The sequence below is a fragment of the Rana temporaria genome, chromosome 3 (assembly GCF_905171775.1).
Source record: "Rana temporaria chromosome 3, aRanTem1.1, whole genome shotgun sequence".
Classification (NCBI taxonomy): domain Eukaryota; kingdom Metazoa; phylum Chordata; class Amphibia; order Anura; family Ranidae; genus Rana; species Rana temporaria.
Genome location: NC_053491.1, coordinates 382,407,869 through 382,435,473, shown reverse-complemented (window position 1 = coordinate 382,435,473; position 27,605 = coordinate 382,407,869). Strand labels below are relative to the sequence as shown.

The 27,605-nt window shown below is 45.4% G+C and overlaps 1 protein-coding gene across 1 annotated transcript in view; it reads right to left on the bottom strand.

Moving 5' to 3' along the window:
* Window positions 1-27,605, bottom strand: part of NUP205 (nucleoporin 205) — a 117,781-nt gene that overhangs the window by 39,215 nt on the left and 50,961 nt on the right. Inside the window, 11 exon segments of the mRNA XM_040345676.1 lie at window positions 228-308; window positions 400-557; window positions 972-1,043; window positions 2,669-2,818; window positions 4,147-4,261; window positions 4,738-4,862; window positions 5,153-5,317; window positions 19,544-19,625; window positions 19,786-19,906; window positions 24,444-24,633; window positions 27,004-27,141. Coding sequence (XP_040201610.1) covers window positions 228-308; window positions 400-557; window positions 972-1,043; window positions 2,669-2,818; window positions 4,147-4,261; window positions 4,738-4,862; window positions 5,153-5,317; window positions 19,544-19,625; window positions 19,786-19,906; window positions 24,444-24,633; window positions 27,004-27,141 — 1,397 coding nt within the window.

Genomic DNA, 27,605 nt, shown 5'->3' with positions numbered 1-27,605 from the left:
GAAACCTGGCTCACAGTTGGTGCATCAATGTATCCTAAAGTTTAGTAGTGTTGAGGACAGACCTTTATGCATGTCACATGACTTTCTACACAGCAAGCTCACCAAATCAATGTCTTATAGCGCTGGCACGGGGGCACAGCCATGCTGTTAAAACTGACAGTATACGGTGTGCATCACTGCTGTAGAACCTTAGAAGCACTAATTAGATGGCTAAACAGGTAACTTACCTCCATAATTAAAGGTCTCTGCCCAATCGCTGCCATTCCCTGTAAGGCATTCACTTCCGCTAACAGAATGCGCTGGAGATGCTGAAAAATTACAAACAAGTTAGTAAGTGAACATGTGGCACACCTTTTATCACTAGAGAGAGTAAAGATCCCAACAGAAAGGTTGCCTTACCCTAATGCTGCAAACGGTCTGTCCTTGGCGGTTCTTGTGCTCACAGTTAACCATTACTTGCTCTATCTGGCTGCGGTCAAAGAAATCCAACTGTGGCAGCTCTGGGATCTCCTGGCTGAAGTCGATTGAGTCTAGTATGCTCAGAATCTTTCTACGGGCTACATAGACAATGATTGGGAGAATTAAAGTAGATTAATCCGTAACTTTACAAGTCTACATTAACATATTTGGACATGTAATAAAGCAACAGTATGGTTTTCAAAAAAGCTCCACCATTTAGAATTTAAAAGCCTCGAGGTCTGGTCCAGTGATTTTTCCCAGGGTGAGAGAATACCGTCAAATCAGCAGCAGGCAGGAGAAAGCATTTCCTCAGTCTCCTCTTCCCAAGTGGTTATTGCTGCAATACTCACCTAGAATATCCTGGAGTGAACCCCATCTTCCCCACCATTCCCAGGTTGAATAATGGCCAACATTAGCAAAATCATTTCTTGTGAGCCTAGATGGTCATAGACATGCCCCTTGAAATATATTTTTTGTTCTACAAAGAGAAAAGCACAAATCTTTTTTTTTACCTTTGGAGGTGGTGTCAAAATGAAGAAAAGTACTGACGTTCCTGCTGTCATCTTCCATTCCCAATTCACCGTCTGCTGTTTGAACAAAAGGGAAAATTAGGACTGTACTCAGGAATTTAACCAAGGTCTCCGTTTTCATAACTTTACATGGAAACTGTCAGAAATCATTTTCAAGCTAGCTCCAAATTGGCTTCTATGCTTTGGCTGAAATCAAACTGTTATACTGGAATAGATTTACAAATTCTATACACAAAAAAGCAGCTGTGTCAAATTCCATGGCAAATGAAGCAAACACCTTTAAGGGAATAGTTGAAAAGGCAAGTTTATCTTAAGGTTGACCTCCAGGTAGATGTAAAATACACAAATGAAGGCAATTATAAAAAGGACATTTTTTAATTTATTAAATAAAAGTTTAGATTTACCTGCTCTGTGCAATGGTATCACACAGAGCGCCCCACTATCTCCTCTTCTGTGGTCCCCTTCCTGCGTCCTCCACAACTCGGCCCTTCTCCGAGTGCTGTTTTAGCAAGCTGTGTGCGTGTGGGTACCCATGAGGGAGTGCCAGCGAGCAGGTCAGAGCAACTGTATTAACAATCCAAAGTTAGTACAGCAATCTCCCCTGCTGTTCTATTGTGTTCCGATAGGGGGATAGCCCTCCGCCAGAACACCAAGTTAGCACTCTCAGTCATACACTTAGGCCCCTTTCACACGGACAGATAGAATGGTGCTTTTAGCTGTGTGTTTTTAGCTGCGGATTTTCTAGTTTTCTACTGCAGCTAAAAGCACACAATGCTTTCCTATGGCCCCATTCACACACAGCGTTTAGCTGCAATTTCATTACATGCGGTTTGGTGCGAATAAAAAAAAAATGAATTGAATGCGTCCAGGAGCGATTTAGCGCAGCTATATGCACATAACCGCAGGTAATCGCAGTCTTGTGTGTCAACTATGGATAGCAGCGTAAGAAAAAAAAATAAAAAAAGAACAGGAAGCACATCATAATAATAAAAAAAAAAAGTTGCTATGGGAATGACTACCGCAGCTAAACGCGGCCGCATGTAACCGCACGTAAACGTAGGTAAATGCAAGATACAAATGCAGCTAATTGCAGTGCCTGGAGCCTCGAATTTCACAGAACATTTACATGGTTTTAACTGTGGCAAAACAGCCGTCCGTGTGAAAGGCGCCTAAGAGCGCAGCTCAGGAGCCGATTGGCAGACCTTTGCCAGTCATGTGCCTTCGACAGAAGCTCGACCAGCTTCTGTCGGACCGGCTGCAGTACACACGGGCCGAATGCCGCCCGAAAATTGGCCTGTGTGTAGGGGTGCTTTACGCCGATTTCTTGAAGACAATCAAATTTGTTCCACAGGGTACTTTCTGTGGGGGAATGATTACATAATTTCTCTCAGATGGTAGCACTTCCTTCATTACCTCTCACTATTGCTGATGAACAGACTAGGAAAGATAGAATATGGATAATTCAAAATATGGATAATGAAACGGTAACACATATCTGCAAGCATGCACACAAGCACAATAGTAACTTGCACTTTCAGCACATCTGCATTTTCAAAAATACGCTTTAGTTCTGCTTTATTGTAAGCCTAACAATAATAACTATGAAAATATATAGCATGATTTAATCCAGTGCAGAATAAGAGAAAGAACAATCATCATTCTGTAAACCCGGGCCTCACCTGCATATGGTCGCACAGGCATGTCATTTAGTAGTAAGCTAAGCAGCCTATGTGTATGGGAACGCTGGCGATTTAGGGATGTAATGCGCAGCTCAATGGACGCAGTCTTCATCAGCCAGGACATCTGATTCAGAGTGGCGATCTCATGTTCTGATGAGGGGAAGAAAAAAAAAATCACATTTCTATCAGCACCAGACACAAATACAGATTTCTTGCAAAATAGATGGTTTAAATATAAAAAAAAATTCAATTACATTAGAAAGCACCATGCTAAAAAGAAGTAAGGGCTTGTTTGTTTTTTGCAGATTTATTTTTACCTAGGTGGATGCAGCATCAGTCCAATGCTGCATCTGTCCCCCGCTGGCTCCAACACTGAGAATTGAGCGATCAAACACTGCTGATGACTCTGTTTTTAGGGCTCCCTTAACAGAAATCTGGTGACTGTCCGCTCTGAGCGGTTGGCTCAGGCTCTCAGCAGCTCGATGAGAGGCTAAACTGGGTGCCGGTCAAAGCACATGGGTGGATCCCGGCCATATGGTCGCAATTTTGCCTGAGCCTGGACTGGCCATGTGGCGTCAGGCGACAGCAGGCTGCAGAAGTACATACAAATGAGCTTTGGCTTTACGTCTCCTTTAACTGTGCTTAAAAATACATTCCAGGAGAGGTTTTTCACATATTTTCTATTTATTATTACTACTACTATATTTGTATAGCTCTAAACCCAACAACAAATATATAATGTTTTGCAGCTCACAAGTCCTTAGATGTGGTGGCTGCATTATTTTTCTTTCTAGCCAAGAACATTTTTTTTGCAAGTGCAGAAAATAAACCTGTGTTCACTTCCCGTGTCTTTGTTAATTTCTGTGGAGGAAACAGAAGTCTCAAAAAACAATCTTGGCTGCTTTCTCAGCTATCTTCTGTAAACTATGAAGCCATCTACCTTTATGTCATGCAGAAGAGGGGGAGGCATTTCTCTAAATCAGGAAAGTGGACTAGGGGGACAACCCCACTCCACTATAGATAGATCTGTGTGGTTCAAGGCCAACTCAAAAAGACCCCAATCCTGCCCCACCTTCCCCTCCTCTCTATAGCAATCTTGTCACTCATTCCCTGCAATGGCTGCAAAACACTTATTGCTTCAGGGAACATATGATCAATCGGTAGGTCCGAGTACATGACAGAAGGGGTGACACTACCACGTTCTGTGAACCCCAACACCAGCTGCTACCTGCCATTGTGGTGGCAGCTACAGCAGAGGAGGTGAAGTTAAAGTGAATTTGAACACATTTTCAGGAGGAATTCAAGACAACAAAAAATAAATAAAAAAGGCTAATATTTCCTGCATACTGTTTAGATATAATTAGCATTTCTAATGGTTTCCTAAATGGATAGCAAATCTTCACTTTAAGTGATGTCCAAATCAAAAACAGGTTCACTTAAACCACATCACACTTTCAGCACCCATAAACATAACCTACCTGCCACAGAGAAAGGTAGGTGCTGCAGTTGGGTAATCAGGAAATCTTGACTGGTCCGAAGGTAACGCAGGGTTGGGCCTGAGGTATCAGCACAACCGCATAGCTGATAGATCACCTGAAATGACAATGCAGCATGCAGTTAACCAATGGAACAAACGGATCCTTCATTTCCTAAAAAGGGCTTACAGCTTTAAGCCAGTTGGCTCCATAACACTAAGTGGTGGAGGGTGAACCACAGAGGAGTCACTTCTTTTGATGAAGCACGACACAATGGATTTGAAGATTTTGAATAAAAATATATAGTGGTATATATACACACACACACAGTATATGCATTGGGATATTATTTATACAGTACACTGGGATGTGGTAGTTATTTCACAGAAGCGCTGCATTTATTGTTTTAATCTCTAAGTGCTATCCCGCTTCTAAATAGTTGCTTTCAGGCAACAAAAGGCAGTCCTCACTAGACACCTTGGTAAATAGAACCCAATCTTCACAGGAAGCTCTATTGATGTGGTCCCTGCCAATCAGAAATAGGTGAAACTGCCATTAGGACAGGAGAGCCTTCACAAGTTCTCTTTATCATACCCGATAACACAGTTCTGCCAGGTGTGGGGACTCTCTGACAGCAACTGGTCCCGTTCTTCCATCAGTCCCTTTCTTAAGAATATCCAGAATAGAGTGAAGACAGGTTCGTGGGCAGCCCAAAACACCTGCAAATTAGTGAAAGCGATCATTTTAGAATAGCAAAACAAATAGATTTGTAATAACATAAAAAAAACTGTTGAAAATGTTTCTCTCATTAGACTGCTGAAACACTGCCGATTACAAGCTGTAATCAAAGCTTTTCAGTTTTCTCAGAAGGAACTCTGAAATTGTGGATCACAGAGCCCCCCACCCCCGAATGTCATTATTATATAAAGCAGTGATCTGCAGCCAAGTGTAAACATTTAGCAATTGAGGTATAGATAAGTACAATGGATAAGAGTTGGAATTAACATACCAGAGTCCTGAAGATTTGTTGTATTAACTGGCTTCTTCAGCTCAAACCCCAGCAGATAGAGGGCCAGGTTTGGTGGTTTCATTTCCAAAGAGGTAATCAGAAGGTCCAGGATGTGTATTTTGGTTTTGTACTGAACAGAGGCCTGCTCACTTTCTTGTTCAGGTTCTGAAAGGCAGAAATAATTGACACATTAAAAAGAAAAAAAAAAAAAAAGATGAATGCGCATGACAATTCAGAAAAAAATAATCTAACCTCGTGTTCCAGTTTTCAGGCCAGGCTAGCGAGTAGGTCACTGTCTGGTCCCTGGCTCCCTTGCAGCTTAACCCCATTGCTGGAACTGCTGTTAAATCAGGTACCTGGTTCAAGCTAGCAAGCATGGCTGTGACAGAATGGGCTGCCAGCAAGACCTAGTAGGCATGCCATGTAACGCAATAATAGGATTTTTATAACAGCTTACCTGTAAAATCCTTTTCTTGGAGTACATCACGGGACACAGAGAAGCATAGTACCGTATTTTTCGGACCATAAGGCGCACTTAAAATCCTTTCATTTTCTCAAAAATCGACAGTGCGCCTTAAAATGCGGTGCGCCTAATGTATGGTTGTGCTTTCTGACCTAGAACCGATTTTATGTGGTACAATGCGCTCAAAAAGCACTGCCTTGAAAAGCTACGAAGCTGCACTGCTTGGATTGAGCATTACGGCCATCGTAGTCAGGAGGTGTGTGCATTCATTCATTAATTTTCTATACCTGCTGCCCCAAAAATGGCTCCTGTTAAGAGACATGCTTATGAAGCGGATTTCAAACTCAGCGCTATCAGTCACGCAGTACAACATGGAAATAGAGCAGCTGCGAGAGAATTCAACATTAATGAATCAATGATACGGAAGTGGAGGAAGCAAGAAGACGCCCTGCGCCAGGTAAAGAAGACCAAACTGAGTTTCCTAGGGAACAAGGCGAGATGGCCACAGTTGGAGGACAAAATTGAACAGTGGGTTATTGAACAGAGAACCGCAGGTAGAAACGTCTCTATGGTCTCTATTTGACCCAAAGCAACAGCGATAGCACGCGACATGTAGATCAACAACTTTCGAGGAGGTCCCTCTTGGTGCTTCAGTTTTATGAACAGGCGTAATCTCTCCATCCGCACAAGAACTACAATCTCACAGCAACTGCCAAAGGATTACGAAGAAAAGCTGGCCATTTTCCGCACCTACTGCACGAACAAGATCAATGAAAAGAAGATCCGGCCAGAACACATCACCAACATGGACGAGGTCCCCCTCACCTTTGATGTCCCTGTAAACCGTACTGTTGAGAAAACTGTGACCAGTACGGTATCTATACGCACAGTTGCGGAACTACCGCCATAGCGACCCACGCGGGGACTGCACTTAAAATCCTTTCATTTTCTCAAAAATCGACAGTGCGCCTTAAAATGCGGTGCGCCTAATGTATGGTTGTGCTTTCTGACCTAGAACCGATTTTATGTGGTACAATGCGCTCAAAAAGCACTGCCTTGAAAAGCTACGAAGCTGCACTGCTTGGATTGAGCATTACGGCCATCGTAGTCAGGAGGTGTGTGCATTCATTCATTAATTTTCTATACCTGCTGCCCCAAAAATGGCTCCTGTTAAGAGACATGCTTATGAAGCGGATTTCAAACTCAGCGCTATCAGTCACGCAGTACAACATGGAAATAGAGCAGCTGCGAGAGAATTCAACATTAATGAATCAATGATACGGAAGTGGAGGAAGCAAGAAGACGCCCTGCGCCAGGTAAAGAAGACCAAACTGAGTTTCCTAGGGAACAAGGCGAGATGGCCACAGTTGGAGGACAAAATTGAACAGTGGGTTATTGAACAGAGAACCGCAGGTAGAAACGTCTCTATGGTCTCTATTTGACCCAAAGCAACAGCGATAGCACGCGACATGTAGATCAACAACTTTCGAGGAGGTCCCTCTTGGTGCTTCAGTTTTATGAACAGGCGTAATCTCTCCATCCGCACAAGAACTACAATCTCACAGCAACTGCCAAAGGATTACGAAGAAAAGCTGGCCATTTTCCGCACCTACTGCACGAACAAGATCAATGAAAAGAAGATCCGGCCAGAACACATCACCAACATGGACGAGGTCCCCCTCACCTTTGATGTCCCTGTAAACCGTACTGTTGAGAAAACTGTGACCAGTACGGTATCTATACGCACAGTTGCGGAACTACCGCCATAGCGACCCACGCGGGCGCTATGGGGCCCGCAGCCGAGTGGGGCCCGGCAGTGTTGCCAACAGGAAGCCTGCAGGACTCGGCAAAGATCGTACAAACTCGGCTGGGCGGCTCATGCGCAGTAGCGAAATGTCGCCATCTGGCGCCATTTTTGAATGGGCAGTGGCGCGTCTCGGCATCAGTGGAGCGGGCTTTGGAGTCGGGCAAGGCGGTGCAAACTATTCCTGCCCTATGACTGCGGATGAGCGCCGGTGGATGGATTCCCCTCCCAGCACCTTCTGCAGCCTGCCCAGTGAGTATGGGATTGCCCGGCCGTGCCGCCCTCCTGCTGTGTGCCTGGATGGGAGCTCCGGTGGATGGATCACATCCCGGCGCCTGCTGCAGCCTGACCGACCCCCCCATAAAGAAAGTGAGTCCCCGGCCGTGCCGCCCCCCTGTGTGCCTGGATAGGAGGAGCGGCGGGGACAGCTGCACATGGAGGAATTGATCTTTCCATATTCCTCCTGCAGCCGCTGAATGACCGCTTCTTCTGCGGGCGTTCATTGGCTGCAGGAGGAATATGGAAAGATCAATTCCTCCATGTGCAGCTGTCCCCGCCGCTCCTCCTATCCAGGCACACAGGGGGGCGGCACGGCCGGGGACTCGCTTTCTTTATGGGGGGGTCGGTCAGGCTGCAGCAGGCGCCGGGATGTGATCCATCCACCGGAGCTCCTCCTATCCAACTTTTTACTGCCAACGTGCTCCCTAGTTCCTCCCAGTTCTCCCTGCATACCTCCTCTGCTCCCTGGCTCCTCCCCAGTGCTTTCTGGCCCCCCGTGCTCCCTGGCTGCCCCCCCCCCCACTGTGCTGCCCTGTCCCCCCCCCCTGTGCTCTCCCCCCCCCCACAGTACTTTCTGTGCTCCCCCATGCTACCCCCACTGTGCTGTCCAGTCCCCCCCCCACTGCTCCTTCGCTCCCCCGCAGTGCTCTCTGGTCCCCTCTGTGCTCCCTGGCTCTCCCCCCTCACTGTGCTGTCCAGTCGTCGTCGTCCCCCCAATAGCTCTTCACCTCCCCTCCAGTGCTCTGTGCTCCCTTGTTCCCCCACACTGATATCCCCACCACAGTGCTTTCTGGTCCTCCCTGTCTCCCCCCCCCCCCTACTCCCTCCCAGTGCTCTCCAACCCCCTGCTCCCTGGATCCCCCAACATTGCTCTCCAGCCCCCTAGAGCTCTCTGCTCCCCACGTACTCCCTACAGGAGGGGCTGCAGACATGGACGGGGCTAGAGATCCCTCTCTCCCCTCCCCCTCTTGTTCCTGAGCCAGGAAGAGTGGGCTGCTGGGGACCAAGCCTGCCTTGAGACTGTAACTTTAATGGAGGTCATCTGTGTTGCACTGCTGAAGTGCTGTCAGAGTCAGTAATTTTCATATGTGCCCATATCTTGTCTTCCCCGAGCCGTAAATGGGTAGCAGTCTGTTTTCTGGGCACTGCAGTCTGAGGCTCTTTTGCTGTTGGGGACAAAGGCTGCATCTCTCTGTGGGGGGGGGGGGGGGCAGAGGCTGCGTCTCTCTGTGGGGGGGGGGGGGCAGAGGCTGCGTCTCTCTGTGGGGGGGGGGCAGAGGCTGCGTCTCTCTGTGGGGGGGGGCAGAGGCTGCGTCTCTCTGTGGGGGGGGGCAGAGGCTGCGTCTCTCTGTGGGGGGGGGCAGAGGCTGCGTCTCTCTGTGGGGGGGGGCAGAGGCTGCGTCTCTCTGTGGGGGGGGGGCAGAGGCTGCGTCTCTCTGTGGGGGGGGCAGAGGCTGCGTCTCTCTGTGGGGGGGCAGAGGCTGCATCTCTCTGTGGGGGGGGGGGGGGCAGAGGCTGCGTCTATCTGTGGGGGGGGCAAAATCAGTCTCTCTCTCTCTTATAATAACCTGCCTTGCTATATATATATATATATATATATATATATATATATATATATATATATATATATATAATTAGTAATGTCTTGTTCAATGGCATTAGTTCATTTTTTTTGGAGGGGGGGGGGGCCCCATACAACATTTTGCTATGGGGCCCTGTGATTTCTAGTTACGCCCCTGTATACGCACTACAGGAAACGAGAAGTCATCCTTCACTGTAGTTCTCGGTTGCCAGGCCAATGGCCAAAAACTACCACCCATGGTAATTTTCAAGAGGAAGACTTTGCCAAAAGAAAAGTTTCCGGTTGGCATCATTTTAAAGGCTAACCCAAAGGGCTGGATGGACAAGGAGAAGATGAGCGAGTGGCAGAGAGGTTTATGTCAAGAGACCGGATGGCTTTTCCCACAAATCTCCGTCCCTATTGATCTGTGACTCCATGCGCGCTCATCTGACCGATACTGTCAAAGCCCAAGTGAAGAAAACTAATTTGGTGCTTGCCATCATTCCGGGTGGATTAACCAAAGAACTCCAGCCGCTAGATATTGGTGTTAGCAGGTCGTTTAAAGTTAAATTGCGAGCTGCGTGGGAGCATTGGATGACAGAAGGCGAACACACATTCACCAAGACAGGAAGGCAACGCCGGGGCAAGTCACGCCACCATCTGCCAGTGGATCGTGGATGCCTGGGCGAAGGTATCAGTCTGCAGTGTCATCCGAGCTTTCAGGAAGGCCGGAATCATCACTGAACAGCTAAGTAACAGCAACGAGACTGACTCTGATAATGATGATAATGATGAGGGATCCAGGCATGCTTGATGCCGAAATCGCCCAACTGTTAAACTCAGACACTGAAGATGAAGAATTTGAAGGATTTGTGGTAGAGGAATAAACTAAAAAGTCAGTGTATTGTTATGTATTTTGTGTGTGTAACACTGAACAATGTTGAGAGTTATTGTGAAAGAGTTGAATAAAGAGTTGAATAAAGTTTGACTTATCAGAGTTTTGTTTCATTTAATGCGCCTTATAACCCGGTGCGCTTTATGTATGAAAATAAACCTGTTAGCAGTGGATCAAAGATATTTCGCCTTATAACCCGGTGCGCCTTATGGTCTGAAAAACCAACGTTAGACCTACCGGTAACGGTATTTCTATGAACCTTCCAGGACGGCACCCGAGAGATGATGGCTCCTCCTGCAGGAAACACAATCACATGACAGTTTAAAAGGCCCCGCCCTTCCCCTTGCTCCTCAGTATGCAATAGAGTAATCCTGAACTGGTTCACAAGGGACGTAGTCCTTATAGGTACTTACCTTTTTTCCCTCCACATAGGGTGGGAAGTAGGCCTGCCGTCCTGGAAGGTTCATAGAAATACCGTTACCGGTAGGTCTAACGTTGGTTTTCTCTTACCACCTTCCAGGACGGCACCCGAGAGGATAATTGAGTAATAAACACAGGCCTACCTTCAGGGTGGGACCACAGCTTGTAGCACCTTTCGACCAAAGGCTAAGTCTTGCTGTGACAACATTTCCACACGGTAGTGCTTCAGGAATGTATGATGGCTGGACCAGGTGGCCGCACTGCGGATTTGTTCCCAGGAGGCCCCTGCTTTCTCAGCCCAGGAAGTTGCTATGGCTCTGGTAGAGTGAGCCTTGATCTTTTTGGGGGCTGTTGCTCCAGTACATACATAGGCTTTGGATATTGCTTCTCTAATCCATCTTGAGACTGAGGCTTTTGATGCCTGCAGTCCCTTCCTGGGCCCAGCGTGTAGAACTAGTAGGTGGTTAGATCTTCTAAAACTTTTAGTTCTCTCTAGATAAATGAGAAGACACCTTCTCACGTCTAACAAATGAAATTTCTTTTCTTTTTCGTTCTTTGGTTCAGAACAAAAGGACGGCAATATTATGTCTTGCGTCCTATGAAATAGGGATGCCACCTTCGGCAGGTACAGGGGGTCTGCTCTGAGGGTGATCCTATCTGGCTGTACCCTCAGGAAGGGCTCTTTCATGGATAGCGCCTGCAAATCCCCTACCCTCCTGGCCGAAGTAATGGCTAACAAAAAAGTCAACTTTAAGGTTAGAAACTTAAGGGGAACCTCTTTCAGAGGTTCGAATGGGTGTATAGATAACGCCTCTAACACCCTAGTTAAGTCCCAAGGCGGACAATTATATTTTTGGACTGGAGAAATTCTTTCTCTAGCTAACAAAAAACGTTTTATAAGGTCCTCTTTCGCCAATCTTTTATCCAGATAGACTGAAAGAGCCGTTATTTGGACCCGAAGGGTACTAACTTTTAATCCTAAATCTACCCCATCCTGGAGGAAGTCCAGGATAACCGGGATAGAAGTTGAAGCTACCTGTCTTTCCTTACGCCAGGAACAGAAGGTCTTCCATACCTTTTGGTAAATCTTTTGAGTTACTGGTTTTCTGCTCATGAGAAGGGTATCTATGACCCTCTCTGAGCAGCCTTTGCGTTCTAGAATCTGGCGCTCACTAACCAGGCTGCTAGCTGGAAGAATTCCGGCTTTGGATGGAGTACTGGGCCCTGCCTGAGGAGATCTGCCCTGTACGGGAGCTTCAGAGGCTCCACCATTGCCATGGCTCTTAGGTTTGCGAACCAAGTTCTTTTTGGCCACCATGGTGCTATCAGAAGAATCTGGCCTGGAGACCTGCTGAGTTTCTGAAGAACTCGCGGAATGAGCGCTACCGGCGGGAAGGCATAGGCCAGCCCGAAGCGCCAAGTCTGGGATAGCGCATCCAGACCTTCCGACTGTAGTTCCCAGGAAATCGAGAAATACCTTTCTACCTTCCTGTTTAGTCTGTTGGCAAACAAGTCTATTTCCGGTTCCCCGAAATACTGGACTAGGTGTTGAAACACCTCTGGGTTCAGTTCCCATTCCTCCTCCCTCAACTTGTGACGGCTGAGGAAGTCTGCTTCTATATTGCTCGTCCCCTTTATGTATATGGCTGAGATAGAGAGTACTCTTTCTTCTGCCCAGGTTAGGATTTCCCTGGAAAGTTCTAGTAGGGGACTGGACCTGGTCCCTCCCTGGTGACCTAGGTACGCTACTACTGTAGAGTTGTCTGAGCTTACTTGGACTTCTCTGCCTCTGATGTCTTCCTGGAAGGCTATTAAGGCTTCCCCCACTGCTCTGAGTTCTCTGTAATTGGATGACCTGCGAGCTAGTGAGCTGTCCCATTGCCCCTGCGCTTTTTTCCCCTCCAGGTGGGCGCCCCACCCCCAGGAACTGGCATCCGTGGTAACCTTCACTGGGTTCCACTGAGCCCACGGTCGCCCTCCCCTCAGGTTTTGGGGAGATGTCCACCACTCCAGGGAGGACAGAACCTGGGGGGTGAGTAGTATATCCTGATCTAAGGACTCTTTCCTTTTGTCCCATGAGGACAGGAAGAAGAAGTGTAATGCCCTTGCATGAAGCTGAGCCCAAACCACCGCTGGGATGCTTGCTGACATCAGGCCTAGAACTCTCAGAACATTCCGTCTGGAGAGTTTGGGGTTTTTGATAAGGTTCCCGACTGCTGAGGCTAGTTTTAAAACTTTTTCTTCTGGTAAGAAGAGTCTCTGCTGCCTGGTGTCCACTACGTATCCCAGGAAGGTCTTGACCTGTTCTGGGTTGAGGGAGGATTTTTCTATGTTGATTATCCACCCTAGGCTCTCTAGGAGTGCCATTGCTTTGTTGGCATCCAGCGTGACTTGGGCGGCTGATTTTCCTGAAATCAGCAAGTCGTCTAAATAAGGTATAAGGGATATGCCCTGAAGGTGCAGGTATGCCACCGCTTCTGCTAGGACTTTTGTAAAAATCCTTGGGCTGGAGGTTAGCCCGAATGGTAGTGCTCTGAACTGCCAGTGGAAGGTTTCTCCTTCCACCACGACCGCAAACCTCAGATATACCTGGTGATCCACGTGGATTGGCACGTGGAGATAGGCATCTTTGAGATCTAGGGTCACCAAGAAGGCCTCCTTCATGAGGTTCTTTCTTACCGAATAAATACTTTCCATAGCAAACTTTTTGTATTCCAGAAACTTGTTCAGGTTTCTCAAGTTTACCATTAGACGGTATTTCCCGGAGGGTTTCCGTACTACGAAAATATGGGAATAAAATCCCTGGTACTGCTGAGCTTTTGGTACTGGTACTACCACTAGTTGTTTGGCTAAGTCCTGTATGCCCTCCAAGAGGGCAGACCTTTTCAGGGTATCCCTGGGAAGGTGAGTAATGGTGATCATGGTGGGGGGTGTAGCCAGAAATTCTAGGCGATAGCCTTTTTGAATTATTTGGCAGATGTAATGACTGTTCGAAATTTTTTCCCATAGGGGAAGGAATTGAGATAGTCGACCCCCCACTCTGACTACGTCGTCACTTGGACGGTTTGTCGCTGGGTTTTGGAGGAGGGAAAAGGAGGTTGTTCTTCCTGTTCCCTTTGCCAAAGTTCCAACGCCTAAAAGGTTCCTTTTTGGCTTTTTGTCTACCCTGCCCCTGGGGGCCTCGAAAAGTTTTCTTGAAACCTTCTTTTTTGGGTTTAACTGGGAATTTTTTACCTTTTTCTGATGACCTAGCCAGGACATCATCCAGGTCTTTCCCAAACAACAGGGAACCTTGAAAGGGGATGCCACAGAGTTTTCCCTTGGATGTAGCATCTCCTTCCCAGGCCTTGATCCAAACTGCCCTCCTAGTAGAGTTAATGAGGGCTGCTGTCTTGGCTGCTGCCCTTGCAGATTCCGTAGCTGCATCTGCTAGGTAAGCAATCACCTTCCTCACCACTGTAAGTGACTCAACTACCTCCTCCGCCTCCGCATTCTGGGCGAGGTGGTCGGTGAGTGTCTCTACCCAAACATCTGTATTCCTAGCTACACATGCTGCTGCTAAGGCTGGGCTTAGTGCTGCCGCATTGGCCTCCCAGGCTTTCCTAAGGAGAGACTCTGCTCTACGGTCCATCACATCCTTGATGTTACCTGTATCCTCAAAGGAGAGATCAGACAATTTAGTGACTTGCGACAAAGCCGCATCAAGTCTAGGAAGCTTAAAAAAGACTTCCTCATCTTCCTGGGAGAAGGGGAACCTTCTTTTCCAGGTTTTTTGTTTGATTATTCTCCTTTCAGGGTCTCTCCACTCCTGAAGGACTAACTCCTTGAGGGATTTGTGCAGGGGGAATACTTTAGATTGAGCGTCACTCAGGCCCCTATAAACTTTATCCTGTGCTGAGGTAGGTTTAGGGGTCTCAGGAATTTCCTCTGTGGCGTAGATAGCCTGGAGGAGACTCTAGATCTTCTACAGCAAAGAGGTGTTTTCTTGGACGTGTGTCCTCCTGAGACTGACTAATGGAGTCTCCATCTACCTCCCCTGAGCTGTGCCTAGACCTAGGTAGACTGGCTACCTCACTCTCTTCACCATCTGCTTCCCCCAAAGGGGGATTTTGTGAAGGTGTAAAGAAAACACTTGGGCCCTTAGAAAAGGGGGTCTCCTGAGAGGAAGTGCCTTCCTTAGGGGTAAGTTCCTCTGTCTCAGTCTGTGCCGACTGCCCGGCTGCCTCCCGAAAGGCTTTGACTGTTGCTAACATTTCTGTTTGCATGGATGAGAGAAAACTCTTCATCATGGCAGCAGCCTCCTTTCCCGCCAGTATATTAATACATTTGTAGCAGAAAGGTTTTGTGTAGGACTTGGGGAGCTTCTCTCTACAATTCCCACATTTTTTAGAGGAACTATGCCCTGTAGCGGAGGGAGACTGAGCTGAGGCCTCCTGGGGTCCGCTGGGGGTTTCTGAAAGACATGAAATATACATTTAAATTGTCTTTTTTCCCCCAAGACTGCTGGCTGTACTGGGGAGGGGAGGAAGTAGACGAGAAGGGACCAGATCCTGCTCCGGTCGTTCCCTAAAAGTTTGGGAACTCTCACCACTTCCCCCCTCCCTTTCCAGGGGGATTGGTACTTACCGCCCCCCGACCTGGATCTGCCAGCGGTCGTGTCGGTCTTTCCGTCCTCTTCCATGAGGAGGGTGACTCGGTCCTGGCTGTCGGTACTCCTGTACTGGTCACCGCAAGCCGACCCGTCCACCACCCACGCTGTCTCCTCGCTCCACTGGGAACTTCCGGGTTACGCCGTCCGGAACCGCCCACTTCCTGTGATGCAGTTCCTGTCTCAGAATGAGGCCTGGAGCGCGGCGTTTTTACGTCTGGAGACCCGGGAAAACGGCGATTCGAATGGTGGTGGATTCGATGGCACGCAGTGATGGCTCACCTCCCCGCAGCTCAGAGCACTGGTGCTTCCATAGGGCGACCTGTGAGTTTGGACCGAAGTCTACAGGTAAGTTCAGCCCTCCCCGGCCTCCCTTAAACCTGTCTCACAGGGGTACCTTCGACCCTCCCCGGTCTCTAGGTTTCCATAAACAAAACAAACGTGTCGCTGTGTTGGAGAAACACAATCAATACTGAGGAGCAAGGGGAAGGGCGGGGCCTTTTAAACTGTCATGTGATTGTGTTTCCTGCAGGAGGAGCCATCATCTCTCGGGTGCCGTCCTGGAAGGTGGTAAGAGAAAATACGGTAATTAATATGTGGGTTATAGAGTCTAACTTCAGGTCATGGACACTGGCACACCCTTAAGGCAGGAAGTTTCCTCCCCTATATAACCCCTCCCATACCGGGAGTTCCTCAGTTTTGTAGCAAAGCAATAAGTGTCCCAAAAAAAAACATCAAAAAGGGGCGGGAGCTCTGTGTCCCGTGATGTACTCCAAGAAAAGGATTTTACAGGTAAAATGTTATAAAAATCCTATTTTCTTTATCGTACATCACGGCACACAGAGAAGCATAGTAATTACTATGTGGGATGTTCTAAAGCAGGGGTCTCAAACTCAAATTACCTGAGGGCCACAAGACAAGTTTCCATATCCCATGGGGGGCCGCATGCAAACTTTCAAACTTCAAAAACATTCCTGGTGTCAGGGAACGCATTATTAACCCTGCCACTGGAAATTTTTTGGATATACTTAACCAGATCTTGCCCAAACAAACGCTCCCTTGTGGAAGGGAAACCCGGCTAGAAGCTTTTTGCACGGGGTTTCAGCAGACCAGTTGTTCAACCAAAGCAGCCTACGCATATGTACTAACAGGAGCGTAAGGCGGGAGGACTGTTGTATAGAGTCCTTGATGGCATCAACTGCAAAGCACAATGCCTTGGGCAAGTCGGCCAATTCCTGAGTTTGCTGAGCCGGGATATCTTTCAAGACCTGTTTCATCTGGTCTTTTAAGGCTTGGCAGATACCAATAGCTGCAATTGCAGGTTGGGCTACCCCTCTGATTGTAGAGAACAATGTTTTTAACAACATCTTCAGTCTATTATCTGTCGGGTCTTTAAACATCTGCACGTTGTCCACCGGACAGTTCAGAGTCTTGTTCACACAGGAGATAGCTGCGTCCAACGTAGGGACACTCAATTTTTTTAGTGAACCGAGCTGGATGCTGGCTCTAATAGAGGTAACTTGAAGGCCGAATGGACCATCTCAGTAAGGGACTGCACTAACAACCTTTCGGACTGAGAAGCCGAGAACGGTTCCTCCAGGGTAGAATACCCAGGGTCAGAGACATCTGACTGACCCCTCTGCCTGATCCCCTGAGGGTAAATGTACCTTTTCTGAGGATGGTTGTTCCGTCAAAAGGAACTCTGCAGGGGGAGAGGGAGACCTGGTGCGTTTATCTCTAGAGAGAGAAGATGCAATTAAAGTCACCAATCTTTTTCTCCAGTCCACCCATGGCTGAGGCCAGAGCCTCCTCTGTTACAAACACTGGAGCAGGCGGGGTAAGGGCAGCTGAGGCACCTAACAGCCCTGATGGATCACCCAGGGCCACCTCTAATTTATCAGGAGAGAAAAAAGCTGCAGGAGCATACCCGAGATCCTCTGAGCCTGATGGCGAACCCTTTTTTGCATTTTTAGTCCCTGAGCCCTTTGCCACAGTAAAGCCGAGCTACTCACAACCAGGAATTGCATCCACTTGCGGACCTATAGACCAGCACTGACGCTGCTATTTGATGGTCAGCGAGATGCAGAGCACACTATGAGCCTTAAGAAAATGCCACTGTCAATTTGTGCACAAAAGAGCTCTGTGTCCACCATCAGCCAGTATGGGTGAGGCAGCCTGAGCTTTATGGTCTAGGTTCAGTCACCTGACCTGCTCTGTCCTGCAATTGCAGTCTCATAGCGAGCAGCTGAAATAAATCCACGCGCGCTTATTTGAAGGCCGTGCACATGCTGCGCGTCTATCCCAAGGCCGCACGCGCACCTGTATGCTTATATATCTTAGGCTACTGCGTGCACGCGACACCAACGCGCCCGCGCACAAAGTCTGCTGTCAGCCGAAGCCAGCATGGAGAATCAAACAAACTTTCCTGTAGCCAAAGTTTTTTGGAGGAATTTCCCCAGAAACCAGCTACCAGCAGGCGGAGGGTAAATGACGCACTACAGGCAAGTACTCATTATACATACATCTCACAAACACTGCTATCAGGACAATGAACGGGGAGAGAAGGCACAGACAGGCAAACTTTAGGCAAACTAGCATAATGGCTCAAAAGAAGAAAACTTTTAGAACCAAGTTCTGAAAGACCCTTCGCTTACCTTATACAACGCTGCATGGACAGGAACACCACACCCCTGGACCCATATTGCACCCTGTCAGTAAGCTTTTGGTATTGGGAAATTGACCAAGGTACTAAAAACCCAGGATCCAGCCCTCAAAAGAGGAGCATTACAGGCAAAACACCGTTCTTCTCAACCGAGGCCCGGGTACCGTCCACTTTGGCTAAGAATCACTTTGGACGGATCCGGTTGTATGGCGGTTTTTTAAATCCAACATGGATCCCTCCAGAGGAGCTCCTCAGAGCACATGTTCACTCGTGACCAACACCTTAGACACTGGTGAAAAAAAAAAAACTGAGGTACTCCCGGTATGGGAGGGGTTATATAGGGGAGGAAACTTCCTGCCTTAAGGGCGTGCCAGTGTCCATCACCTGAAGGTAGACTCTATAACCACATAGTAATTACTATGCTTCTCTGTGTCCCGTGATGTACGATAAAGAAATAGGAATGTGCAAAGTAGGCTGAAAACACTACCACAGCATCAGGAGGCTGTGGTTAGCACTGTCATGCTATTACAGGAAGTGCAGTGAGACAGCTAAAACCAACAGGATCACCAGGTATTAATTATTTGTTTAACTTATTTAACAAACCAAGCTGTTCAGACAAAGTAGCAGTTAGAGGGTAGAGACAAACCATTTAAAACTAACAGGGGTGCTTACAATGGACAACTTTTATTTAAAGCAAAACCTTATTCCCAAAAGGAAAACACCATTTACTGTAACTGCTTATAAAACTAAGATCAGCTTCAAATTGGTTAGTGATGTCTAAATTTGCTAGTCTAACACTACCCTCTCATCAAGCTGACAATTCTGCTGTCCAAAGGGGTCTGTTTAACTACTTTATTCAGAGAGCAGACACCAAGACAGAAAATGTGTTACTGGCGAGATCACCAGGTGAAATAAGAGAAAAAAGATCGAAAAAAGGAAAAAACATATCTACCACATCTAAAGATTGGTACACCGTATTTATCGGCGTATATCGCGCACTATTTTCCCCTTAAAATAAGGGGGAAATCGTGGGTGCGCGATATATACGCTGATAGCCGCTTTCCGCGCTCAGTTTGAAATCATGCGCCGACATATACCGAGTGCAGTACACTCGGGTACATTCGGCCAGGCTCGGCTTCGCTCGTGCTCACGCATAAACGTCACAGAGCGTGAGTGCGAGCTAAGCCGAGCCTTGCCGAATGTACCCGAGTGTACTGCACTCGGTATATGTCGGTGGAGGCGTTCGAACTGAGCTCGGGAAGCAGGGACTCGACGTGAGGCGCGCACTGGAGAAGCCGGGAGGACACCATCGAGGCCGCAGACTGACGCCGGACCGGACGATGGACACTGGGAAGACACCAAAACTGTAAGTAATAAAATCATATAACTTTTTTTTTACAGGAATTTCGGGGGCAATATTAGGGGTGCGCGGTATACGCGGGAGCGCGTTATTCCGCGATAAATATGGTAAGTTGCAATATATTACATTTTTTCTTTTATTACTGGTTTAACATTTGCGTTTACAGCACTTTAAGACTACCTTTTTCCCCCGGACTCTCTCTGCAACCCATTTCTCCAATACACCGGAATCATTTGTACAGTAAACCTGCCATAATAATAATAAGCAACAAAAAGCAACCACAACCTTGGTGCACTTACCTTCCATGGGAATAACAGCCTCCTCTATATCCTCATTGTCCAAACATTCCACAAAACCAGCCATCAGCTTCTGGCTTATATTCTGCCACAAAAGAAGGGAAAACCAGGTATAAAAATTTACAGGGAGTGGGCACTACAAATGTCTGAAAGGCATCAGTTTCTAGTAAACACTTTAAGCGTCATCAATAAAAGGACGCACATAAAACTGGCCAGCAACTATTGCTGCAAAGATTTATTTCTACCTGGTCCTGGGTAAAATCTCCCACAAGCTTGGCTTGTATGTTGACATTACAGGATATACTATGCAGGATCTTGGAACTTTCAAAGGCCAGTTCAGGGTTGCTGTTACTGTGATAAAGGTACCTGAGAAACAGACAAAGAAGAATTTTTTTGTTAACGTTATGCCTACCATACTTTATAAAGTTTGCCAGCATACAAATGAGTTCTGACTGTTAGACCTAGGAGGTTCTGTATATGCCGATTGGTTTGTACTGCAACAGAAGCTCTGTGAGTCTCTAAACTTTAAAAGCTGAACTCCAGTCAGATATAAAAAAGGACACAAATGAATGTAGGTTTGTATTCGCAAATGCATCATTCAATTTAATTTTGTTAAATGCAAGCAATTTTGGTAACTGAATATGGACTTGGTATCAGCCTACTATCATTTTTTTGGTAGAGCAGAGCACAGACTGGGAGAGGAAAAAGAAAAAGAAAAAAGAGCCTATCAGTTGTGTTGCAGGGCTCCTATGCCAACATGGGACATGCTAACTGGAAGAGAGAGCAGAGCGACAGAGAGATGAGATAACCAGTCTGCAGCTTCACCATTCACAGGCAATGTGCACATTTATCCATGGTTTTATGCTTTTGAAGGCCCAGCAAGTACAAATACATTTTGATCTGCAGGAAATAAACTCCGCTCCCAAGTTCTGTTGTGGGCTGACAACACACAACATTATTGTGGATTGAGTGATGTCAGCACTGCCCACTGTCTTTTGTTAAACTACTCAACCATCCCGAGTCTCAGATCAATTAGAAGTAAAATAGGTGACGTTCCATCGTCAGGGTTTACATACAATAGTGGCAGCAGACAAAAACTGGGGCTCTTGCCTACTGATCAGGGCCACACTGAGGCAGAGCTGTGCAAATCTCAGTACTGAACAGCCAATACAAATCCTTTGGCAGTTAAAGGGGTTGTAAAGGTAAAAAATGTTTTCCCTAAATAGTAGAGCTGCATGATTAATCGCGGAAAGAATAGCGATCTCGATTCTCTCCGCGGAATGACCCGAGATTCTTTTATTTCACGGCCGGTTCCACGTAACCAGCGTGGAACGCAAATGGCGCCGATATCGGAACCGACGTCAGCAGCCTGCGCCGCTGGATGGATGCCTGGGCTTCTCTTGCAGATCTGTACAACTGTAGTGTGTATCCAAGCGCCACCCAGTGGTTGCCGGCGGTACTGCTTCTGATGTATTAATCTTTCTCACAGTTCTGTGAAACTGTGTATCCATGCGCCACCCAATGGTTGCTGGCGGTACTGCTTCTGATGTATAAAAAAAGAGACCAGTGATATGTCTAATGTTAAAGACCATATATCTCCTATGAAAAAAGCAGAATCAAAGTTTGATTCTGCTTTTTTTATAGGAGTTATATGGTCTTTAACATTAGACATATCACTGGTCTGTTTTTTATATATTCATATTTTCAGATAAATCACAGGTTTATTTATTTGGGGGGGGGGTGTAAGTGAAGGAGGACTGCACTAAAGTAAAGGAAGCTATTCAGGGATTTTTTTTTACCTTTACAACCCCTTTAAAGTGTATCCAAAACCGAATAATAAGCATCTCTCATTTGATCCCTTCTTGTCAGCTAAATATACCATTAAATATAATTTTTTATTTTTTGCTGTTATATCTTGTAAAAAAAAGTGCACAAGAAGGGGTTACGGAGAATATGTCAGTGTTCTTTGCAATGCTTCAGAAATGAAGTAGGCAGGACTGAAAATACACTTGGGGAATGAACATAGTGTAACAGACCTAAAACCTAAACTGAGAACATGGAGCAGATCCAGTTCCTATTTAAAGTGGGTGTATGCCCCTTTGTGAATTAGGCGCAATCTGCTCTATTTTCAATGCTGTGTCTGTGTCAGGCACGGCATAGAAAATTAAATAGCTGGATCATGTAGAAGGCTATTAACCCTGGATTTTCTAGGGTTAACAGCCAGACAAAGGAGCTTTTTTCTTCCTACAGTATATTGAAAACTTCTGCAATCACGTATTATTTAGGGCCAGAATCTAGGCCAGTTTCTACTTCATTCTGAAGCAGAAACTGGCGCAAGTAGACCTGAAAACACAGGCCTATCAGCTTTGTTAGAGTGGCACACACTACTTATGCTAGTTAATATCCTTACTGTGTTGTCATGTCATAGAAAAAGGCTGAAATTTTCTGGCACATAAAGTACAGTGCCTTGCGAAAGTATTCTGCCCACTTAAACTTTGCGACCTTTTGCCACATTTCAAGCTTCAAACATAAAGATATAAAACTGTAAAAAATTTTTGAAGAATCAACAAGCGGGACACAATCATGAAGTGGAACGAAATTTATTGGATATTTCAACCCTTTTTTAAAAATAAAAACTGAAAAATTGTAGCGCAACCTTTTGCTGCGATTACAGCTGTAAGTCGCTTGGGGTATGTCTCTATCAGTTTTGCACATCGAGAGACTGAAATTTTTGCCCATTCCTCCTTGCAAAACAGCTCGAGCTCAGTGAGGTTGGATGGAGAGCGTTTGTGAACAGCAGTTTTCAGTTCTTTCCACAGATTCTCAATTGGATTCAGGTCTGGACTTTGACTTGGCCATTCTAACACCTGGATATGTTTATTTGTGAACCATTCCATTGTAGATTTTGCTTTATGTTTTGGATCATTGTCTTGTTGGAAGACAAATCTCCGTCCCAGTCTCAGGTCTTTTGCAGACTCCATCAGGTTTTCTTTCTTCAGGTTTTCGTCCTGTATTTGGCTCCATCCATCTTCCCATCAATTTTAACCATCTTCCCTGTCCCTGCTGAAGTAAAGCAGGCCCAAACCACGATGCTGCCACCACCATGTTTGACAGTGGGGATGGCGTGTTCAGGGTGATGAGCTGTGTTGCTTTTACGCCAAACATAACGTTTTGCATTGCTGCCAAAAAGTTTGATTTTGGTTTCATCTGACCAGAGCACCTTCTTCCACATGTTTGGTGTGTCTCCCAGATGGCTTGTGGCAAACTTTAAACAACACTTTTTATGGATATCTTTAAGAAATGGCTTTCTTCTTGCCACTCTTCCATAAAGGCCAGATTTGTGCAGTATACAGGGACTGATTGTTGTCCTATGGACAGAGTCTCCCACCTCAGCTGTAGATCTCTGCAGTTCATCCAGAGTGATCATGGGCCTCTTGGCTGCATCTCTGATCAGTCTTCTTCTTGTATGAGCTGAAAGTTTAGAGGGACGGCCAGGTCTTCGTAGATTTGCAGTGGTCTGATACTCCTTCCATTTCAATATTATCGCTTGCACAGTGCTCCTTGGGATGTTTAAAGCTTGGGAAATCTTTTTGTATCCAAATCCGGCTTTAAACTTCTCCACAACAGTATCTCGGACCTGCCTGGTGTGTGCCTTGTTCTTCATGATGCTCTCTGCGCTTTAAACAGACCTCTGAGACTATCACAGTGCAGGTGCATTTATACGGAGACTTGATTACACACAGGTGGATTCTATTTATCATCATTAGTCATTTAGGTCAACATTGGATCATTCAGAGATCCTCACTGAACTTCTGGAGAGAGTTTGCTGCACTGAAAGTAAAGGGGCTGAATAAATTTGCACGCCCAATTTTTCGTTTTTTTTTTTTAAAGTTTGAAATATCCAATAAATTTCGTTCCACTTCATGATTGTGTCCCACTTGTTGATTCTTCAAAAAAAATTACAGTTTTATATTTTTATGTTTGAAGCCTGAAATGTGGCAAAAGGTCGCAAAGTTTAAGGGGGTCAAATACTTTCGCAAGGCACTGTACTTTTTCTGTACTTACAGCATATGTAAAAGGAAAAAACACGGGGAAATGTGCATGTGTTACATGTAGATAGGGCGGATGAATACTTACCTGTCATCGCATTCTTGTATCTGTAGTTTGTTGCCGTTACTTCATTGGATATGTGCAAGTACAGTTTTTAGCCCAATAAACTCCTTTAAGAAGGTTTTACACTATTGGAGCTCTTTTTTGTTTTATTTTAGCCATGGCTGGAATGTCTGGGTAACCAGAGTCCAAGTCTGTAGGAGTTGTATATGGATAATATACCACCACCACTGCTTTTCCTTGGATCTTGCTAAAGGTGGATGTACCCAGGCGGATTTGACCTTCTGTAATTAGAGGGTCCTGGTGTTCCAGTAAGAGTACATCTTAACCTGTGTGTCGGTGGCTCCATTAAAGTGGAGGATTTACCTTTCTACTTTCCCTCTCTTGCACCACTTGAGGAGTTTCTATTTTCCATCACCATTGAACTATGTGAACTTGTGCGTTTGGACTCTATTGACCCCTTTCTTTTGTTACACTTTTTGTATATTTATCTCTTCAGTGCAACTTACTTTTTATATATATGTGGTTTGTGTTGTATCTCATATTTGTTGCTGCTTTATATTTATTTTACACAAGCACAATATTACGTTATAGTTTCTTCCAGAGATGTGTTTGATACATTTTGCAGTGACATACCCCTGGGGGGGGTTGGGGGGTTGTGGGACGCCTTCTATAAACTGTATGCATTTAATCTGTGTAATTAGCTGGTTACCTGAAGTTTAGCTTTTATGCAATTACTATTTATCCATTTGAAAAAGTAATTTGAAAACAATGAAAAAAAATTCTGGCACACCTTGCAATATTCACCACATGATCCGCCTTCTTTGATCGGAGGTTGATGCCCTGGAGCAGCTGTTCTAGAGGGGTGACAATGAGGGAGAGGTGGCTTTCCCGCAGTAGGTCCATGAAAAGATTCTCCTTCTGTAGAGCAAGGTTCAGGAGCATGAAACAAAAGGCAACCGCTTTCTCCAAGTGCTTCTTACCTAGAAAGCATAAGTTGGGGGAATGATTTATAAAATGAGCTCAGGGACATGGTACACAGGATCGGAGCAGTATGAGAGAACATTCAACTTCTCCGACCTAAGAATACTTTTGAAATAAGTAACTAAATCACCAAAAGTGAGAAAAAAAAAAAAAAAAAAAAAAAAAAAAAACTTACATCTTTCTTAGAAAGAAAGGGAAGCGAATATATAAATCCAAATGTGTGACATTCTCACATACTGTGGACATATGGTGCTAGCATTTTTTAAAGAAAACAGTCAGGGGTCCCCCGATTCAGCGATACTCATCTCTCACTCCTCCATCATATCGAGGAGCATACTGACCTCCCATGAAGCAGTGCTTGTGCTCAAGCCTAAAAAAACATGAATTTGCAGCTGCTGTACACAAAGTGCTAGTCACCCAAAAACTGGAATATATAGAAAGAAAAGGAGGGTGCACTGACCTTGTGTATTACCAAAGATAAAAATGTATTTAAAATTGTAACAAAAAGAGTAATACTCGCAAACAAGCGTTTTAAAAAAAGGCTCATCAGTGCTCCAGCAATTCGGAACCATCTCTCTAGACACCTGCAACCTGGACCGGATGTTAGGAGGAACCAGATGGCATTGCAGACAGCTTACAAGGGAGAACCCTCTTCATCAGAGCCACAGCAATAGTAGACTGACCTCCTCAAATTCCTTTTGCACATAGCCATATCCATGTATCTAGGTGGACGCCCACCAGAGCCCGCCACACCAATCCGGATGGGTGCCATCCACCATGTCAATCCATCATAACATAACATTTCTACATAGAGTCGACCTTTTCCCAATGAGCAGGGAGCCATGTCCCTGCGCTATCGACAGGGCGCAACTTCAGCATGCACTAGGCTGTCGTCTCATATAGCGATTAGGTCTAGCAATCCCCATATCACATTGTAGCATAATAGTAATTGATTTCCATGGGATACACCCATGTATACACCCATGGAAATAAATCAGTATTATGCTACAATGTGATATGGGGAATACAAGACCTAATCGTTATATGGGACGACAGCCTACTGCATGTTGAAGTTGCGCCCTGTCGCTAGTGCAGAAATATGAAAGTGCCTGGTCTCCCCTTCCTCAACTCCGGGGGGGGGGAACTATATGAACGACTGGGCGTCTCCGTCCATCCTGTTATATTGAGTTACTTATGAAGGACCTGCTATTTCAGTGTGGTTTCTCCACCTAACAGTGGTACATATGTGGAGGTCTCCTGCCATCATCTTATAATCGCAAGTTTGAATTGGTTGGCTGGATAAGCGTATGCGTTTTTAAAAAAAAAAAAATTTATCACCACTGTTTCTATCTCCAGATATTCATCTGTGCCTGAAAAAGCAAGGTTTACCTTGCGAAACACGTAGCGAGAAAATCAGCACAGACCATTAATTTGTGATGAAAGGTTTTTAATTTTAAGCGTCTTAATGTTATTCACCTATGTACTCCCACTGTAGGTCACCATGTGACAATAGGTTTTTAAATGTATGTAATATTTCTATTTTTGAATACTAAATTCTTTTGTACATTCTATACCTTTTTGGGTAGGACTTGTTAAAAGTCCTGTGGGCAATGAAATGTGGTTCTGTTTGTACAATTTGAGACCGAGACATGCCCTTATTCCATGTGTACCAGCCTCTTTTGTGAAAAATTCATGATGCACTTAGCTGAAACCGACATAAAATTTTTTTTTTTTTTATGTATGTATGTATGTATATTTATATATATATATATATATATATGTTATTAAATTTAAGTTAAAATTAATATTAATTTATTGTCGGGCATTATCGGCACATTTTTGTGATGTTAAAAAAATCCTGCTTGCTGCATTTTTGTTGCATATTTGGTCAGTTGAAAAAAATAAATAAATAAAATTTTCACCAAAAATGCACCTCCACATTGAAAAAGCAGCAAAAACTCAATAATGCACCTGTGTTGCATTTTTAAGTCACATGACCTATGAAAAGCGCACCATAAAGCAAGGTAAAACCACAGCCAAATCCCCGGGCATTTTCAGCAGCCATCACCTGCACTTTTTTTTTCTTTCGGCACAATGCTGAAAACCCAATTTTCGGTGCATTACTAGCCTTAAGTGACACTTTAATGCAGTGTTTCTCAATTCCAGTCCTCAGGCCCCCCCAACAGGTCAGGTTTTCAGGATTTCCATTATTTTGCACAGGTGATTTGATCAGTTTCACTGCCTTTGTAATCACCACAGCCTTTTCATCTGAGGGAAATCCTGAAAACCTGACCTGTTGGGGGGGCCTGAGGACTGGAATTGAGAAACACTGCTTTAATGCAATGAATCCAACAATTTCTCCACATTACCTGGAAAAGGGGAGTAGGTGTCCAACTGTGTGACGCCCTCTTCCAGCAGGCTAAGGCACAGTGCCAACGTCTGGGAATCATTAAGAAGGTGATGCATAAGGGTGAAACCAGGAGGCTTAAAAGCAGCTCTCTCTTCCCCTGAAAACAAAGTGAAAAGCTGGAATAAATTCTGAAAACCAAACATGCAGCTGTAAAAAAAAAAAAAAAAAAAAAAAAAAAAAAATCAGTTAATTTAAGCGATCAATCCACTCAGAAATTAGGTTTCATATTTTGGATAATGCTGGTTACTTAAACCTTCCACAGACTTCTTTCTCACATACTTCAGTAGAGAAATCTCACCAATTAATTCTGTTCCACAACTGAAAGCACAACATATGCTAGGGAATGATCTCTCTACCAGAGAAAATGTATAAAAGCTGGTAGGTACATACCAGAGAGAAAAAAAAAAAGACAGTGTAATTAAATATTAGATTTAGGTGCACAGATTTATGTATGCACTGAGGTTATGACTTTAGTTTATGGTTAGGATTTACATGAACCCAAAGCCTCCTCAGATTCCCTGCTAGTGGTGAGAATGTCATGTGGTTGTCATAGACTTTGGG